The 20618-nt window shown below is 38.6% G+C and overlaps 1 protein-coding gene across 1 annotated transcript in view; it reads left to right on the top strand.

The window, feature by feature from the left end:
- Positions 1 to 1942: 1942 nt before the first annotated feature.
- The window catches only part of PITPNC1 (phosphatidylinositol transfer protein, cytoplasmic 1), a gene marked incomplete at its 5' end in the record, with an annotated part of 37396 nt that continues 18720 nt past the window's right edge, over positions 1943 to 20618 (top strand). The window contains 3 exons of the mRNA XM_009866432.1: positions 1943 to 2031; positions 2472 to 2479; positions 13220 to 13291. Of these exons, the coding sequence (XP_009864734.1) occupies positions 1943 to 2031; positions 2472 to 2479; positions 13220 to 13291 (169 nt within the window). The remainder of the gene's footprint in view (positions 2032 to 2471; positions 2480 to 13219; positions 13292 to 20618) is intronic.

Here is a 20618-nt window from a genome sequence, read left to right as displayed (position 1 = left end):
ATATAAAAATATTTGTGTCCTATGAAATATATTGCTCAATCTGTTCCCATTTTTGCTACTGCTGATCTCATTGAGTATCAGTGCTTTTCTGAAGTTCTGCCATTCCCCTGGGCCTGTTTTGTTTTATTAAACTCATGCTCTGTAGCATTTCATATTGGGCATAGAAACACTATAGCTATTGCTTCTGCAGTGCAAGTTACTCCTCCGCTGCCAACCTGACGTATCTAACCTTAACTCAGGCTAAATTGAATCACCAGTAATGTTGCACGCACACACACGCCAGAGCCCGATAATATGTATCTTGCCAATGTTTTATATTATTGTGATTGTTACTCTGTTCTCTCACAGGCTAGATACAGGACTTGGGAAAAATCAATAAATGTGTTCCTGTTGTAGAGCTCCAAGAAGCTGTGGGGTTTTTTTTAATGTTTCTGGATATTTCTTTCCTTCATGTTAAAAAGAGATAAGACTTGAAGCACAGAAGAGCATGTTCAGAATTACCACTTCAGGGTAATTCAGAATAACCGAAAGGACTGTGTCCTAGAAGACGCGTACAAGACATACTTAGGAGGCCAGTTGTTTGTGGTAGTGCAGGAACAAAGGATCTTTTACCCAAAGATGGGTACAAATGTTGAATCTTTAGATAATACACTAACATCATCTGCATTTTGCCTCTGGGCAAATACAATATTTATGTGTAGTTAGATCATGGTTAAATAAGCCTTTATGATCTGAACTCTGTATTTATTTTTTTTCTGAAATTTCCTCGTGGAAAGTTAATTTCCTTTCTGCACACAGTTTCCTAAACATAACTGTTGCAAACATTTACACTTGGAAAACAGGTTTGAAAGCATCTACTTTAGTTCAGGAAAGATTCAGTCTTTGGCTGGGTGATCTGCTCAACACACAGCACAATTCGTAGATTCATAGAACGTGCTGCGTCCCCAGGTACAGTGATATTTGTGCTCTCCAAAGGTTTCCTTTCCTTTGAGTGACCGCTGCTGCATCTTCAGTCCTGGCAGCTTCAGTGATTATAATTGGCGTGCTTAGAAACAAGATGAACTGTCGTCAACTTGCCTTTTCTAAATGTGTGTTTGTTCTGGAAATGAGAGACCCAAGGTCCATGCTAGAGAAGATGCTCCCACTCTTCTATAGTATTATTTAATTACCCTTTAATGATTTTTCCATGTGCTATGTCCATGTCTTTCATTTCTTACTCCACTTCTGTTGTCCCACCACTTTATAAGTTCTTGTGAGCTATGCCGTCAGTTCCACTAATTCTCTTCACGTTTGGGATTTACTTTTCCTAGCAGCAAAATGGGACTAATTCTCTACCCACCAGCCTCACGGAGGGGTTTTGAGTGATTTGTTAATTTTAATATAAAAGCTTCCTACTCAGGAGTTGGTGGTGGTAGTGTGGGAAGAACTGCGTGCTAGGCAAGTTGAACGTAAGGGTTTGTGTGCTGGCAGAGAATATGGAGGAAGAAGAAATAGTTTCCAAGAAGAAATAATGGGATGGGGATCGGAGTGGAGTGAAATCCCACATTTACTCATGACCTCTTGTTGGAGAGTGCCTCCCTGTGGCTGAGGATGCTGTGGCACAGTGACACCTTGTGGGATCTGACCTCCGGAGTTGAGCCAGGACCAAAGGCTTGAGGCCATAAATTCTTGAAATCTGCACCCTCGGTTTAAATCTGGTCAGAGTTTATTGCCCGGGCACTCTACTGCTCACCTTGGGAGCGTAACAAACGGGCTTGGTTTCATTCCAAGAAAGCTGGGACGGGACGCGTAGTCGTGCCATGAAAGTAGGGTTTGAAGTCTGGATGTTGCTGTATCCTGTGAAACACCGGACAAATTCTGAGCATGTTTGGAAGTTTCATCTTTTCTACACTACTCGTAGCTCATAATATATTCTAATTTTATGTTTTGTTTTTATTTTCAGCAAACTGCCTAGCTGGGCTAGAGCAGTTGTTCCCAAAATATTTTATGTTACTGAGAAGGCTTGGAATTATTATCCTTATACAATCACAGGTAAGAAATAAAGCAGAAATTATTACTGACTTACACTTTTTGGATAGTTTAGCTAATCTTCACAAATTCCAAGTTACATAGTGAGCCACAGATACCAAATTTCTGTAACAAATCCTGTTGAGCTGCTTATATATTTCTATTTTACATTGATATCAGGAAAAAAAGATTATAGACTATGGATAGGCTAAAACTGGAGTGTTTTAGCTCTACATTTTTTTCCTTGGAAAGAAAATACCAGGTGCTTAGATTCTTTGTTAACTTGTATTTTATTGTCCTGTAGACTTTAGTCAAATATAAATCAGTAGATTATCTGCCATAATTTTTTTATTATTAATGTATACTTACTGTAAGGATCTTGAATCATTGTTTTATTTCACATTTCTTTTTTTTTTCTTTTCCCTCATCATTCTTTTTTTTACAAATGGACAATTGGAAATCAGAATACACAGTAAGTTTTTTTCCCTCTTTTTATTCTAAAAATAGAATAATTATGTGAAATATAGTAGTAGAATCCAAACTGATTCCTTCTTAATATAACTAATAAATAATTCGTTCAATAGTGGAACTTTATTTTAGCTATTTGTTTAAGAAATTTAAGGTGAAAATTGAAGTGTTTCTGTGGGGATCCTATGAATTATTTACCTTATTTTTTTATAACTTCAAAATAATTATATCTATTTTTAGTCACTGACTGTAACAAAGAAAAGGTTCTATAAAACAGGGCAAGGCTTTTAAGGTTACAGTTATTACGTGGAGACATGATAACTGATTTTATTTTATTTATTGTTTTATTAACTTATAAAATGCTCATCTCTGGTGTAGTATCTGGGAAACTGTACAATCTGTAGACAAAATTAAACATAATCTGGGCACAGTGCCCAGAAAAATCAACTATTCCCTCTAGCAGAGCTAAGGCAAAATATAGCACATAAATCATGAGAAAAATTGTTTAAAATATGCTCACCTCGATAATGTACAGTAAGTTTTGAGCAACCTTTGGAAGATGAGAAGATGGTGAGAAAGTTCCAGCTGAACCTGGAAACTCCTGCCTTGATTTAGTTTGAACTTCTGACTGCAGATAAAATAGAATCCACTTGTTTTGCTTAACTCTGCAGTGCTCAAAATGTTTGTGCACATTTTTTTTTAAACCAGTAAAGCATGTGAAAAGGAGGAATATTTTGCTGTCATGAATGTGGAAGAGAAAAAGGAAAGGGATTCAAGGGCTGAAAACTCGAAGTACCAAACTGTGCTATCACTGCATATTCTGCTTTGTTTCGTGTTTAAAATTCGTTTGATTGTCTGAGGAAACCCAAATGTCCCATACTGGGCAGGAGTAGTGAGGGGACAGATTCTCAGCTGGTTTTGTCGGACGACGTCTTCAGTGGGGCTTATCACAGTTTACATTAATTAATGGTTTACCCTTTGATAACAGGGTAATAATCTTAGGCTGGCACGATGACGTGTGTTAAGTTGCATTGATGGCTGTTACTTACACTCCGTTGCGTATTTTTTTCTTGAACTGAAAGCCAATTTGAATTTTTTATTGTGATTTTTTAAACGTTAACTGAAAGAGACAAGTAGGAATGATTAAAGGGGAGGCAGCAGACAGAAGTATATGTCTGAATTTGAAATGCCATGCATTATCAAAACCATATAGCAAAAAAACATTTATCAAAACTATTTAGAAATGTTGTACTCAAAGAATTTGAATCAGGAGATGATCTTTATCTAATCTGATGAGACAACACCTGGAACACATTTTGATGAAGGTCTTTAGAAGGTGTAAAGCTACGGAGATGTTCATGAGCATGAGCAAAAATCATTGTAGGGTAGAAGAGACTTGTAAAGAAAAAATAACTCAATCTACAACTGCAGAAGGTAGGCAAAGCAGTCACTAAGTGACAATATAACTGCCTCTGGGAGTTGGGGACTAATTACTCACCATGGTGCAAGGAAACAACTAGAAATATTGGGATGAGATTCAGGAAATTGTACTTCAGACAGAAATCTGAAATATATCTTAATGGAGCTGATAGACTATGAAATTAGGGAAACAGAGAAAATGCCTTTGCCTCAAACTGTTGAATCTAGAACAAAAATGTTAAATATACCACTGGGAATCGTTCCTGTCCTTGTCTGGAATATGTCTCTAAATTTTGATCTTCTGTATTCATTAGAGAATTCTGAAAGAAGGAAAGAATAAACCCACAGATGTTGCCCAAAATATGAAGGATAGCTTGGAAACCCTCTTCTTAAAGATATTAGATTCCCTCCGAAGAGTCTGTGGGACATCCTAAGAATTAAATTGAGCCTCATTTCAAGGAAAACTGATTCTAAAGGCAGGACAATAATTGGATTTAAAAAGCATAATCTTATTGAGTCAAGTACATACTGCTGTGTCGTACATTCACACTGTACTGAACCTCCTAAGTTCCAATCTAAACAAAGAGCAAGGACCTTAAAGGCTCAGTGGTGTTACTTCAGCGTATGCTGGGGATTTGGAAGAGGATGTGAACAACAGACTGAATCTTGCTGATAGTCTAAACGTTTTTCAGTTGTAAAATATGAAGGCTGTTGAGAAATTGCAGTCAAGCACATGCACTAGTATTCAGAGACTCAATGCGCAAAAATTGAATCTGTTTTTCTTGTGAAATATTATGGATTTCATAAATATGACCTTCTCAAGGACCTGTAATGGACGACTTTTAAGAAAAGGAAGCTTGGCAGGCATTGAAAACAATTTCCAGAATATTGTTCTCTGCAATGGTAGTATAAAAAGCCAAGAGTGACTGGATGAATGAAAGCAGGAATAGAAATTAGAGCATCGTGATGTTAGCACTCTATGGTCAGAGTCCGGTTATGGTGGCATCTGCTTTAAGGAATGGTATTTGTTACACTGCAAACCTTAAATTTGACAGCAAACAGCAGGTCTGCTACCACGTCTCAACAACTATATTAAAAATACATAGAGCAAGTGACACACTTAAAATAACAAGCCTAAGAGAACGTTTGCACAAGTGATGCTTTTGTGGTGTCTAATACGTGAAATATTGTAATGTCAGGAGAGCATTTTAAAATGTGCACTGTGTTGTTTGTGGAGGAGACTCTCATTAAAACTGCAAAACAAAAGACTTCCTATCAGGAAGATTAGACACGGGTAATGTCCCAAGAAATGCTGTATCAAAACTTGAGCTTCCTGCTGACATTGAGAGGGAGGAAGAAGTAGAAAAAAATGCTTTCGAAGCTGAAGCCAAAGGAAGTCATCCAGATTTGGGGCTAGTGTTTAGAGAATAAGATACACCTATAAAGTTCAAACCCTCGTTTCAGGAGCTGGGGTGTTATGATCGAAGTACACTGAAGATGAGCTTAACGAAATTTAGCTATCAAATCGGAGTATGAAGAGATTAAAAAAAATGCAAAAAGAATTTACGCCGGCTCTTCTGAGTTTGAAGGTGCAGTTCAAGTGTTTACCAGGGATAACGTCAAATAGTTTTGCTGTCTGATCTGAACAGCTTCAGAACTTCGGTGTTATTAGCAGTATTTCAGTTCCGGGGCTGAAATTTAAAAACAACTGGGTAATTTTTTAATGGATCATTTATGGCCAATTGTTTCACAATTATAAGTATATAAAGCTAAATAAGCACTAAAACCAGCCTGATTTACTCTCTGCAAGGAGGAAGAGCATGCCTTTAACCTGCCAATGTCTCTGATTAATGTAGGAATAGGATATAAATTCAGAATATTTATGAAAAACATTTATGGGACAGAAAGCAGGAGACGACGATTCCTTTGATGATGTATCACAATGACACTAATTCTTCTTCAGCAGATGACTGAGGCAAATAAAATTATTTCATCTGGTATGTGTCAAGGCCCCAGAGCGATAATTGCTAAATGTTCCATGATTGACCTGCTGGTTTCTGATTACTTTTGAAAACAGGCATGTTTTTTGCTTTACTTAGTCAGCTGCCAGTTTACCCATGAAGCAAATTATCTGGAAGGAAAGTTTTTGTAATTGTTATTTTTATAGTGAGATGAGTTCAGAAGGAAGAAAGTTGTTTCAGATAAGCATTGCAAGGAGTCCATAGAGTTTCTTTCCTGTGTTCTCTTTATCTGATCACTAGTGCCTGAAATTTGGATGTAACCCATCCATCTGCAAGTGCACAAACTTTTCTCCAGCTTGAGTATATGGAAAGTTTGCAGCAAAACCGCAACAGGATCTGCATTGCCGGATGAGAGTCTAATGCAGAGTTACTACAAAAATTCCTCTCCTCTCCCTCCCCTAGCTTAGAACAGGCTCACTGGTGACGTTACTCTAGAAAAAGACGTATTTGTTTCCTTTAGAGAGTCTAGCAAAAGGAAGGACCTCTGTAGTATTTATAAGAAACAAATAATGTATTTTTAGAAATCTCCCAAGCTGTATTCTCATTTGGTAGCTTAATCCCATTGAAGCAAAGGAAACTGATCGGGAGAATTCCCTTTTTCCTATGACTGGCTCATTATAAAGCAATCGAAACCCCTCGGTGATTCACGGGACTGTCATTTCCACTTGTGCAGGCTCCTTCTCTACTTCCTTTCTTCCTCAGTAAGCAGGTTACTGTTCCCGTGGATCAAAGAAGGAGATCCTAAGGGAAGGCAAAACCAGAGATAGTGCTGGGTTTCATAGTGGTTCGAGCCAGCTTGTTAGTCAACTGTTCCATCTTCGAGCTATTCTATGTAATACAGACCAATAGTGGTTTTCTTTCTGACTTGTTTATGAGAGTTTGACTCCCTTGCTTATTTTTGCGTTGTTCTTAAGTCTTTGCGCTTGACAGCACTTGTTCTGCTCTTTGCCGCCTTCCTGTTCTTATCGTGCTTTCCAAATTCTCCTCCCTCATTGAGTCACATCTTCCAAATTCTGCCATCACCCTGCCCAGCCCTTTCCGTCTATTCTCTTCTTTGTCATCTTGATAGATGCAAGGTAGGAAGTGATGTGTATCACATAGCGGCAGCTCTGTGTGCTCACTCCAGTGTTGTCTGGAGTATTCTGAAGGTAGTAACATGGTGGCCATTTTCAAAAAAATCTGAATATTCAATTAAAGAAACTATCCTTAGTCTTTCTGTAAATAGCTGAAGGAAATATTGTAATTTGAAATATACTGTAGAGACATCACTATATTACCCTCACGTATCTTCTTGCATATAATCTTTAGAGACAACATCCATACCTATGTGAGAGTTTGTTTTTCTCCTGTATCCAGGTCTCTCTGTTCTGTCCTCCCCGTTGTCCAGAGGCACTGGCAATCTCCTCCTCCCATTCCACCCATCCTTCTTGTGTATAAATGCCTGCTGTTGCTCCAGGGCTGGCGCATGTCTCTCTGTGTGTGTGTGTGTGTCTGCCTGTTTTCCATCCTTGCGCTTCGCTGAGCTGGGCATCCCCTCCTGCCTTAGGAAGTCTGGAGTTTTTCCACTGCCCCATAGTCCTCTCTTCTCCCTGCTCTATTAAGGAGAAGTAGGGATTCCATTTGTCTTTTCCAGGTTTTTGATCTTCAATAAAGAAATGCTCCTGCTGCCCACTGAATACGACAACAGTGCACAGAGATTTTTAATTCAAAGGATGTGGTATCTAGAAGTTACCCTATTAAAAAAATATATATTTCTAATTTTGCTTGACTAGTCTTACCTCACTGTAGCAGTTACTGTGTGTTTTAACTCTAGGCTCCATGGAGATTGCTCTGTAAACGATCCAGTTCCACCTGTGTTGCCAGAGTAATGCATATGTGACCATATGAAAAAGAAAAAACTCATCAGGCTGAAAAGTGGTGGGAGATCAGAGAGAACAGTTGCCTGAAATGTGTCCAGGCTCTTATGTTAAGATTTGGGGGAACATGCTTCTGCTGCTTAAAAAAAAAACACCAGTGGATTTAATTTTTACTGTACAAAAATAACTCCTGACTATTGTGCATTAATATGCAACAAGGAGTAGGAGAAGTGAAGTGCGAAGATGAGGTCTCTAGCAGTTCTTTGAACATTCTGCAGAAAGAAGCCAAAAGGAAAATGAAAGTAGCTAAGATGGTATTGATGAACCAGCACTCCCTCACCCAGAGCAGGTTACGGAGGGTGAAGAAACCTCAGGTACCCTCTGTCCAGTGTATTTATTGGCAACTGTAGTAATTCCTGCAGCTACTTCGGGTGTAATTGCTATGTAAAGGTTATTTTTTCAGTCCTTTCCATAAGACAATTGTGAAACACCGTACGTGTCTGTCTCTTTAAGACTTTGGCAAGTGTTTTGGCATACTTAGGTTCTACCCTCCTCTTGTAAGTGTTGCTTATTGCTATGGCAACACTAATCAATCATCATGCTAAAAATAGGCCTTTCATTTTTCAAGAGGTTATCCGTAGCGAATTGAAAACGCAACCACGGTCTGTGTTTTCCGTATGCTGCTTTCCTTTCACTTGATTTTAAACTGGAAATACCCATGCTTATGTGTGGTAATTACTCTTATGGACTCCAGTTATTTCAGTGGTTACTCTCTTGAGCCTTAAGCCTCTCCAGGTTCTTGCAAAAGTGGTGCCAAATATAGAACGTTAAAGAAAACAAACAAACAAAGCCCCCGGTATATTCTCCTTATTTGATTTTGAGTGTCACAGGTGTACTGGATTATAACAGTTTTTGAAGGAGTTTATAACACGTGTAAAAATCTGGAGGTGACAATATGAAAGACTTCTCCCTCGAGAGCTTTACACAAAGAAACCTCATCACTGAAGACAGTAGGACTCTGAAGATTTCACCCCATTATCTAGAACCTAAGTCTAATTTTGAGTTAAAGATTCAATTTGCCACTATGTTTTTTCAAACCTCGCAAGCTATAGAGATAGTGAAATGGAAAACTGGAAGCAGTGCCCTGTGCATTCCTCTGTGTGCTCAGTATCGATCGGCTGCCAGGTTTGTGCTGGAAGAACACACACCCCAGGGGAGGCAGAGCAGAAAGGGAGTGCTGCTTTGAAAAAAAAAATCTTTTAGAAGGTTTATTACCTACCATTCACTCCCAAGTTCGTTTCTGACTGTTCTGTAACGCTTTTAATCCCTGACTAAGTAAATACGCAGCCGCTTAAGGAAGGGAGAGAAACCACCGACTTTTTGCACGATGAATAATGAAGTCTTTTGAATGATGCATAAACAGTTTTCTGGTTCTGCCAGAGCCCTCTGCCAATTAGTCAGAGTGCAGCTGATGAATCATGAGACACATTCTGTGAGACGTTCAGAAATTTGGACCCTGCTAAGTGTTCCTGAAAGCCAGTGAGACCCCCCACAGCTGCTAAAACAGTGGCTGCCAGTCAGTTGAGTTTCTGAGAGACGTATTTGCAGTGGAGTACTTTTTCAGTTTTCATTTGGAGTAAATTCCTGTTACCATTTATAATCTCAGATGAGATTGTTGTAGGCTGTGCCTTTATGCTAAATACAGAGGGAAGTTGACTTTTGGTAGTTTTGTGCAGAAAATGACTTTCTGCTCTCTAATGAGGTGGCTGGAGGTACATGGCACTTACAATTCTTCTTCTATAATACTCTGAAGATCCTTAGTCTTCATGTTTCTTTCTTGAAGTACAAGATTAGAAGATCTCTTTTGTTAATTGGAGTTCAGATAATGGGTCATAGGAGACAACAGCTAGATTCAAGCAGTGGCTTGCAGCCCAAAGTTCAATACGTGAAATGACTGCCTGTCAAAGTACTGTGACCTGACTCCTCACTGGTAAACTGTAGACAGTGATTGAAAAAGTAGATATTTTTCAATAGCAAGGTGAAAGGGAAATCTGGCATTTGGCTTTATTCAAAATTTCCTCTGAAACTGTAGCCATGCTTCAAATCAACAGCACAAGGGTTTTTCATATTTTGCATTTTTATCCTCCACTCTACCCAAAACTGTGACCTACTGTTTCGATGAAGAAAAATGTTTTTGAGAAAAACGTACTCCGTCCAAAAGCTCCTGAATTTCTATAGTTAGATCATAAGTAAAAATACTTTCATCAAAACCAGGGGCGAGGAACAGCTTTAATAGGGTGTTAACTTTGTATTAGCTGTAAATGTGGCAGATGCTATTCTGAAGTTCCTTCTGTCAGTGGAGTTTTCAAACCTGACAATGGGCCCCTGAGAGCAGCACCAAGTCCTGTGTGGACCCTGATACGACTTGTGAGAGCTGAGAGAACTGCACCGCCCAGAGCCTCTAAGGTCAGCGACGTCAGAGCAGTTTCCATAGCCACAGAGGTTTCCGACAAACCACTAGGCTCAGACTGTGTAACTTGAAAATTTGCAAACTCACAAAGCACTGACCTAGATACTCAGTCTGCTCAAGCATTATAGTCTTGATGTCCCTTCTACTAGTGATAGGTCATTGATGTCATTCTGGTTTTTGTTTTTGTCAATTACTAGATTTTATTGAAGGGGTGTTGATTTTGTTCAATTATGTAGCTGAGAAAATTAAATTTTGGTCCTCAAATCAAAAGGGAAGATACTTAACACACACTAACATGTAACTAAAACATGGCCTAGAGCAGTAACCTTGAAATATGCAGACACGATGCTGGTAGTCTGTGTTTCCTAATAACTGTTCAAAACAATTTGTACAGCATACATCTCTACCATTTTCAGTGAAACAGTTTCTAAGAGCTGTTATTCGGACCTGAGCCTTGAGTCCTTAGTAGCGCAGTAGCAGTTACTGCATTTAGCAAGCAGTACTAGTAACTGCTGACGAACCAAAATATTAATTGGCAGGCTCCTCTCATTTCCTTAAGGATGCTTTCCCACAGGATGCCCGTATGCAGAGCCCAGGGTTGTTGTCAGCAAGAGCTCTGTTCACCTGGACTGAGACTCTTGTAGTTGTTCATCTTTGTAAAACCCAAGGTTGCCATATACTAAATTTCTGAGACCAATAACACAAGTTTTTACCACACTAGTACCCATGTAGCTATTTTTCAGATGCTCTAAAAACTGTGCAGTAGGTGTCTGTCATTAGGTTATACTTTTTTTTTTAATTCTGCTTTTCGTAATCCGCCTCCAGTAGTAATTTACTTTTCAACGCTCCATGTTCCCATGCAAACACAGAAAACAGCTGGAACGTTGGTTTATGCTGTTTGAATACAAATTCTCTGGGTGATATCAAATGTTGCTTTAGGACATGCTGGCATCCCTGTGTCTCCTGGGTCATTCCCTATTTTTTTGTAACATCACATTTGTAACTTTTCTTACTCTAGGAACATTTGACTATAGAACTGTTTTCATCAAGCCTGTTTATTCATCTTCTCTTCCAGCTAACATTAATATAGTTCAAGGATATCCTTTTTACCTTTTTGTTAATTTTGGGTATAGAAATTAGAATCTTATGACAAACCTTGGCTTTTTTTTCCCCCCCTCAACTTTCTTCCCTGTAGTGCCAACTGTATGCCAAGGCTTTTGTTTGCAGATGCCTTCGGATGTCTGCCAGAATAGGAGCAACATTCTGAGATACATGGTGAAACCTCCGTTGGGAGAATTATCTGGAAGAAAATTTTTTGTGTGCTAATTTGTGTTAAAAGATCCCTTGTTCTGACAGACTGCTTATAAATATTGTGTATTTTCAGCTGGCACTTCCTGAGATGTATACATAGGAAATGTCTAATTGCCAAAAAAATATAGGTAATAGGAGCTAGCAGATCCCTCACTGAGCTTGCCCCATCCTGCGCTCCACACACTGCTGGTATTTTATTTTATTTTTTGCCTCCCACATACTCGCTCAATGAAGAAGTTGCATAGCTGAGAGCGAGTCACGGTTCAGATTGGATCAAAACTCAGAAATGTGCTACTCCACAGAAATCTTTAATAAAAGGCGAAACATCTGTAAGATCTGCCCGTGCGATCTGCAGCACCAGCTTGTTACGTGGGAGGATTTCATTGTGTGACGGGGAAGACAGTTTGACCAGAAGCCTTCCGTGGCACCAAGACCTGACTCTGGCAAAACTCTCTCACTTATTCTTTCAACCAGGGTTGCTTCTAGATGTGCTTATTGAATACGAGATAGCCTGTGATCAGAAGATTGAGCAATGACTCGTTGGGTGATATCCATGGAATCAGGAATATATTTCCTGCAGTCTCAAAGGAGCTGGTTTCTCATTTCAGTTGAGTTGCACTACACCCAGCCTTCTAAATCGTCTCTTTTGGTAGCCGTCAGCCCCTCCCTTAGAAGAACTCTCTGAATTTTATCAAGTCCAAACTTGGACCAACGGCAGCGTGAACACTGAGGCATCATAAGCTCCTCATTGTATAATCTGTGCAGCACATTAAATAGTCATAGTCTTTACAAAGACACTTTGCCACGGGGTATTAGTGATGCATCATACAAGGAACTGGCACTTCAGTTTAACTGACAGGTAACGCAAGAAAAGACTTGATGACTAATGATGCTGAACTAGTAGGGTTTTAGACAGCTACTCTGTCTGCCTATCTGAAAAGTTGATTTGAAAGAAGAACTGTGAAACGCTAAAGAAAAGATATTTGAAATATTTTTTTCCACTGGAATTATGTTGCCTAGTATTATAAATTCTAATTTTGATCAGACAACTAAGTTAAGCAAAACACAGAAAAATGACTTTATGCCCATGTTACGTACAGAAATATCTTCAATAGAAAAATATTTATGTATTCTTAATTTTCTTGAATTGTTATCTAAAGAGTGATGTAGGTTTAGTAAAAGGGAGTTTCCACAGCAGCTCATAATCCATCTTAATTTCAGGACATTATGCTAAAATTCATTTCTTAATGAAAATCAAAATAAAACCCTCACACATCAAAGCACTGTTGTGATTGTTGTTAGCACCTGCAGCTAGTGAAATGTCCTTGGATTATTTTGTATGGGGGATAGGCTAATGTATGGTGACGAATATTTAGTTGCTCCTGAGATCTTGGGGAACTGAATTTATAAGACATTCAGGACATTTGTACTCTTATGCATAGTGTGCATGAAAACTGTTGTATCTAGTTATTCCAGTGTACTTATACTAAGTTATTTATACCTTTGTTACAGTATTCTATATCTCTCCAGAATCATAAAAGCCTTCACTCTTATGTTCTGTGTACATTTACTCTTTCTTGAAGTTATCTGAAAAAAATCTGAAAGCTGATACCAACAGGTTGGACTGAATGTGTCTGACAGAGCGACATGTTTTTCTTTTGCTGCAGTGCTCATTTTTGCCTAAATTCTCCATTCACATAGAGACAAAATATGAGGACAACAAAGGAAGCAATGACAGTGTAAGTATGACGGCTGTTGCAAAGTTTTCTCTAATCCTTTTAGTTAACTGTGGTCCACATCTAGGGGTTGTAGGTGTTTCAGCCTGGGAAAAAGGCCTGATCAGGCTTTTGTATCTTTGCACCTCCCTGGGTGTCCTGCTCGCCCGCAGCTTGTCAGCGAGCCGAGTAGTTCCCTCTAGAGCCTCATGAGATGAAGGATGCACACAGCTTCCCTCCTGCATCTCACCTTCTGCGTGTGACTTCTCTAAATGCAACATAATTTACACATGCCAGTTTAGTCCCGATGAACATTTATGGAGAGCAAAGGAAAATTTACTTATTTGTGTGTGTGTAGTTGCATTCCACTTCATCTATTTCGCATTATTGGCTCTGAGTAAAGGGTTTGAATTCAAAGGAGCTGTCAGGAAGAGCAAACAGGAAACTAAACAATGGTCAGAGATCTCAGTAAACAACTTCAAGGGAACAATGGGTGGGCAATTGAGGTGATGCTTTTGGAAATGACTTCCCAAAAGTTAAAAAGTTCTCAGGGTTAGAGCTTAGAGATGAAAAGGGTAATTAACTATGCAGAATTCTCTCAGAGGAAGAGTGGGAGTGAGTAGGCAGAGGCTGCTGATGGGGGATGCTCAGGAATAGAAGCTCAGTCGGGCTTCTGTTACCCTGACCAGGAGCAAAGCAGAGTCGTACAACTTGCAAGAAAAGAATAACGTTTGACAAAACCAGGCGTGTAAAGATTCAGCCCTTGGATTAATATACAAATCCGTTTCTCTGTGCTTTATTTGGGTATGCTTTAGTCATTTGTTGCAGACTTAGGGGAAGAAGTTTCTTACGGGCATGAAATACAGTTTAAAATGTCTGGAAAATTGATCTGTAATACAGAGACCTAATGAAGGAGGGTTTAAGCTCGTTTTTTAGAAAGAAGATGGCAGTAAATCAGAAGTTCAGAGGCCTGAGATGCAGAGCTTTTCAGTTTCCAGGGGTGTCCATCTAGCAGTCTTGGTAAGGTTAAAGTGTTCTGTTCTCCAGGTGGGAGGTACATTTCCCCAACCGCTCTGGGCCTCCGTGTTAATAAGGCTGACAGCTGTTGCACTGCTTATGGCAGAATAATTACATGTGAAAGAACAAGGTATAATTTTGAAGAATGCCTTTGGCATACAGACACTTTCCTGATGGGAACATGACAGAGATCGTGTGTGAGCCACAAGAAACCAGCAACTTTCAGTTACTGCTGGTCTAAGCCAGATGAGCCAGAGAGGGGGGAAAAAAAATTATTACTTTAGCAACTATATAAGCATTATGTAATTCATGCACTTTTTAATGTTCACTTCTGCTTTTTGGCAGCACTTTAGTTCAGAGCAAGCCCACACCTTTGGTTTCGGGAAGGTGCAGAATAGTTTTCTGGTACATTATAATGTCAGCACTGAGAAAACACGTTCTGTACTGATGCTTAACAGAGGAAAAACTGAAGCTATTTAATCAGTGAATTTTCAATTTTTTATTGTGTGTTAGCTTTGTGGCTAAAATACTATTAATCATGCCCTGCATAGTACCCAACAACTGAATTTAAGATTAAAGTAACACAGAAGCACAGTACTCAGATGGTTTAAATCAAAGAATCTATTCTCTGCTTGAATCCAGCTCTTCAAAGGTAATTTTTACCAGAGTGCTACTGAGGTAATATTATATAAGCTTTATATTTTGGTACCTGAGTCACAGGCTAGGCGACTATTTACCAAGATTGCCAGATTTAATTGGCCCTTACTTTAACTGAGAAGGAGAAATAGAAGGTGAATTAGAGGGCTGCACTCTAGCCCTAATTTCCATGATTCTGCAGTTCCGAGAGCTCTGCTCTTCACTCGTGAGAGCACAGTAAGCCAATGGAAGATCCACATATTTTGCTGTTGATCCAGTGACATTAATCCAGTGACACAGATGCGGCTGGTTCAGCACTGAAATGCTGGAAGGTTGGTAAATACAGGGAGATGCGATTAAGCCATGCGAGACTTCTGTCAAACCAATCACCTTGGAACTAGGACTAAGAGTCCATATTGTTTCTATTACCCAACGGGCAGGCTTAAACCTCACTTTAGGAAAAGTGTTTCTCCTTCGTTTCAGACCATAGGAAACATAGCATCCATTTCTATAGATGTCCGTAGATAATTGTATTTTTCTTCATTACAGCTAAAAACCTTGGCTGATGAAGAACTTATTAATCCAAAAAATACATCTGTAAATTTTGCAGTTGTCATGCAAAATATACTGAATGAATATTAATATTACAGTAATGAGGGTAATAATGCCTGTCTAATTTTAACTCAGCTATTTCTACATATATTTTTTGAGATCATACAGGTTTTTTGAAATTTTTGAACTCTGATCTATTCTGCATTTCCATGGTATTTAATAAAGTAGATATTGATTGTGACAAGCAATAATTAGATATAAGGATACTAAAGCTAATTCCATTGATTAGTGGAAGAAAGCAATATAAATGCTCCCGAGTTCCTGTTGTCATTTAGCACGCTGGTATGCTGTTAGAATTATTTAACATGTTGCATTGTCTCGTAAAATTCTGCGTAATTACTGCAGTATATCTCGATGCAAAAGTCCTTCTGATTTTTCTTCCCATCATGTCAGAAGAAACTAGTGAAAGACAGTGTCTGCTCTGGAACTTGGTTTTCTCATGTCTTAGGCACTGTCATCATTTTAACCTATTTTAAATGCCCTTAAAGCACCGTTGTTCTGATCCATTAAAGTTTGCACTTGATTTGCACAAATAAAAAAATTGCCAGAAAGAACAATGGACAATAAACCCCTTCCGTTAGATAACGCACTGTGTCGATGGTAGTAGTGCAGTGCCATAAATCCATCCAGTTGGGATTTCTAGTGCTGGAGCTCACTTTTTTACCATATTGTATCTACATTCTCACATGGCAGCTCTGTCCTTAGAAAAACAGAATCAGTGCTGGATGAACGTGTTAGTACATCAAATATTGTCACTGCTACCTTGCAGCTTTGTAGCGTCATTAATAATGTTAGAAACCAGACCAATGAGTCAGGCCATTCCGTGGTTCCTCTTAGGAGTCTTTTTAAAAGTAAGCTTTATAGTTCAGAGAGAAATGTCATTTTTATTTTGCTCTTATTTTAAATTACAAACCGGGATTTTTAAAAATTAGGATGTTTTGTAAAATGTAAATGACACTCAAGGTAGTAACTCTAGAGTACATGAAAATATTGCTTCCCAATTGCATCTTTTGCTTCTTGCGTAAGTCAAGGGTGCAGGGGAACTGCTGGGAAGAGGGAAGTGCTGGTGCCTACAACATCCTCAGTGGGCATGGACGGGATATAAAAGTGCACATTAATCACTCCGTGCACACTTCTGGTCCCATCAGAAAAATTAGCAGTTAGGGAATTCAGATATAGAAGCACAAAGGCTATATTTTGAATATTAAAATCATAAGTTAAATACAAGAATTGTTAGTGGTATTGAGTTAATAAAATGGTCAGAAATGACGGGCAGGAGTGGTATCAGGTGCTGCTTATTTGTAAATGATTAGTCTGTGGTTTTCATGAGCAGACTTTGTTAGTCTCTGGTTTTATTTGGGCAGATACTCTTGTATTTTAACAGTTTATTGATTGGTCAGTATTTATGTCACGTAAGGCCAGTTTTATTGGAAACACTGTACTGCTCGTGCTTTTCTCCCATCTCTAGTCTTAATATTTCAGCGTACATTACAGACACACATCTTGGTGTCTGTTTTTGCATGCCACAGTCTAGTTCTGGTATAAATTTCTGAAAAGCAGTCTGAAGCTGAGGGTGGAGGGAAGGTAAAGTGAAAGCAGCCGCTGTTCAAGCAGATCACTGAATCACAGAGACATTTCGATTTTCTTATTTGTTGCAGAAGGATCGTTATGTTTGACTGTTTTTTGTTGTTTTGGTTTTTAGACACAGAATTAATTTCTGCTGATATTTGGGCAGTGATTTTTTTACCATCTGATACCGTCTGGGGAAAGTAAAAAAGTACAGCTTGTAAAAATAATCCTATACTTGTCAATGGAAATTCACTACATGTAAACCCAAGTATAGAGCATCGGATCATTCTGCATGCTTCATCATTAGCGTGTGAAATACTTGACTAATGTAAAATAAATTTTAGGTATAACTAGCTAAGAAGAAAAGCCATTTCTGGGTTTGCTGCTTTAAAAGGTGGTTTTTCCCGCTATTTTTATCTCCTATCCTAGTAACATGGAGCTAGGTTGTAACAAACTCCAATATAGCACATGTAAATTAAATGTAGATTTGCTATTTAAGGAAAGTGCCATGAAACACTGATTTCAGCCGAAATAGATTCGACTGTACCCTGGCTTTGCCTCACCGCACTACAGGATACCATTCTATAAATTGTCTGAACGATTGCTAAGCATCACTGCAAAATGTGTCAAAATCAAAGCTACGGCCACTTTTTTGATGCACTCTGTATCATGGTATTGGCTATCTGTCTCCTATATAATTTGCAAAGATTTTTTCTGAAGCTTTTCCTCTCTAACAAGTCTCAGAAAATACAGGCAAACGAATGGAGAGGTTAGCCTAAAATGCCTTCTGCATGAAGAGCTCTCTTTTTACTGAACATAGCTACAAATAGTATGTCTTAAGCACATATGGCTATGGCAGAACATAAGATAAGGCCCATACCGACAGAGTGTGAACAAGTGATGTGGTTATGCCTCTACTTTTTGATTTTTCTAAATAAACTACTGAAGTTAATCTAGCATTGGAAATAGATGTGCCTTCAAAAACACTATTCCCTGTAAATATTATTGATAGCTTATTATGGTCTTGGAAGAATAGCGAGTTTGACATAATCACATAAAAATACTCTCCGCTCGGAGAGTACAAATCTAAATGAGTTCTTTTAGAAGAGATGGAATAATAGAGGAGTCGTGACTTGGAGATAAAAAGGAGCAGGGAGCGAGAGAGAGATAAATACGTAACTGCCTCTTCTCCTGTGGGGCAGCCCGTGATACCCCCGCGCCATTCAGCAAGCCAGATCGACTGCTCACGGGGAGAGAGTCACTCTTTTTCCATGGAAGAATTGCTCCCAGTTCTGTGTGTTCACATAAATACTTTTAGCCAGTGAACAGGTTTGAAATTGGTCCATTCCTGTAATCTTTCCCCAGTAAATCTCAAAAGCAAATGAACAGACTTTGGGGGTAACTGAGGTTGGAATGTGATTTACTGAGAAGTTACACACTGGATGAAATTCCATAGATCAAGTTCTGAGTCGGTATTCTTTTATTTTAGACCAAATTTTCCTTCATAAAAATGAGTTAAAGTAGACCAGATGACACAACCTGCTAAAGGATGCTGTAATAATAAATTGGAGAATAGCCAGTAGTTGTGCCGATGGCAGTCTAAGGAGATTAGAATTTCAAGGTGCAAAGTAGATTTTGTGCCAGATTTTACCTTTTTTAATAGGGGTAAAAAATATATATATTCTTGCAGTCCTTACTGCAATTATAACACCTAACTTTCACATACTGTGAAATCTAGATTTAAACCATCTTACAAATGATGGATACATGTGACAGAAAGTGCTCAATACCTGCAAGTTGCATAGCTAAACTACATTTCAGGGATGGGAGAAAATACAGAGAAAACCCAAAAGCTTCAGTGAAATATCAGTGTTTGAATTTAAGAAAAAAAAAAAAAGAAGCATATATGTTGGATATATACATTTAAGCTTGGGGGCTCTTCTAGCTGCATACTGTTTATTTTCCATTTTTGTGTTTGTAGATAGGCACAGGTGTCTCATTACTGAGCATATGGGATAATAATCGTGTTGCTACCATATTACCTGCCTGTAATTAATTTAGGAGGGCTCTGCCTTTTTGGAAAAAAAAATCTTTTAGCTCTTATCTGTTTCATTTCTCTGCCCCAGCTGCATTTCTCAGCAATGGCTGACTATCTAGATCTAACCTAACAAGTACAAAAAATACAGAAACATTCTCTCACCCAAAGCTTCACGAGAGATGGAAAAAATAGCTCCTAGAAAAAAACCACAATCATTTTCAAATTTGTTTGTTTATAGTACTAAATTTTCTATATAGGTTGCCTTATCACTTTAACAACTTGTCTTTATTTTTAAGTTGACCCGTTATTTGACTGTTTCCACAGGGAATTTTATGTCCTATATGTATTAATGTTTAAAGTGTGAATTAGCTGCCTTCTTACAGTCTTCTGACCACAAACTTCTTGTGTCTAGGCTGGTAAAACCCCCCCCATTTTGTAGTAAAGACAGAGTTGAACACCTTTCCAGCTGGTAATCCCTTGAATACCTTCTTTGCTCTTGATGATAGAAAAAAACATCACAAGAGGGAATCATATATTATGAAAGAAAGCCAAGCCAAAGAAGCACAGACTTGGCGCTCGGAGTCCCGGTCGTGCAGATGAGTGAGGAGTTTGCCAGCGTGAATGTAATCAATGGATTCAGCAGAGTCTGGCTTTATACTATTTATATCCAAACCAGGTTAGCCGGGCTGGGTGGCCAGAAAAGTTAAATTTTGGATTAGCTACTTCTGAACGAGGCTGAAGCCAGCAACTTAGCCTGAAGATAAAAGAAAAAGAAGAAAAATGGGAAAGGAGCTTGTAGAAAAAAGGTATTGAATCTGCTGTTGATTTACTGTCATCTCATACCTGACTTTCTGTTCTGGCTTTGGCTACAAGGAAAACAGAAGTCACGGGCAAAGTGTGTGCTGGGATATGTCATTGTAGGTCATGAGGAAAACAAAGGAAAGAAATTTAAATACGCCAGCACTTTTATTTCTGCAGTGTCCCGTATGATCTTTCTTTCCTGAGGTACTAGAATCATCTGCCAGTTGTTCAGGTTTTTTTAAAATTTTCCCCAAAAGAAACTACTGACAACTGTAAAGATCACCCAGTTAAAACCTTTCGTCCACTTTTGGTCGTTTTGTGGCTGTATTAGTCTAAACAATTGGGAGTTTTCATTCCTCTTAAAAAGTGGAAGTGTATAAATGTTGTGAAAAAGCTGTCGCACACCCCACCCCCACCAAACCTGAAGACCCCAGTAACAGGACACTTCAGCCTGAGTGTTTTGATCATGTATTCCAATCTCAATTAATTACGTGGCTTCCAAAAGTAAAGCCTGTCCAGTTCTTTGCAATATAATATTTAATCTTCTGTCTTTCTACATCATCTCCTTAAGGATACAGATTGTTCTCACCATTCATTTTCTGCACATTTGCAAATACAGTTGCACAGATTGGGAGCCTTATGCTTCTTTTCGTGGCCTTTAATCTCTTTCTTTAAAAC

The sequence above is a fragment of the Apaloderma vittatum genome, unplaced genomic scaffold (assembly GCF_000703405.1).
Source record: "Apaloderma vittatum isolate BGI_N311 unplaced genomic scaffold, ASM70340v1 scaffold35943, whole genome shotgun sequence".
Taxonomy (NCBI): Eukaryota; Metazoa; Chordata; class Aves; order Trogoniformes; family Trogonidae; genus Apaloderma; species Apaloderma vittatum.
The sequence above is the reverse complement of the archived record's forward strand: the minus strand, read 5'-3'. Positions and strand labels throughout refer to the sequence as shown.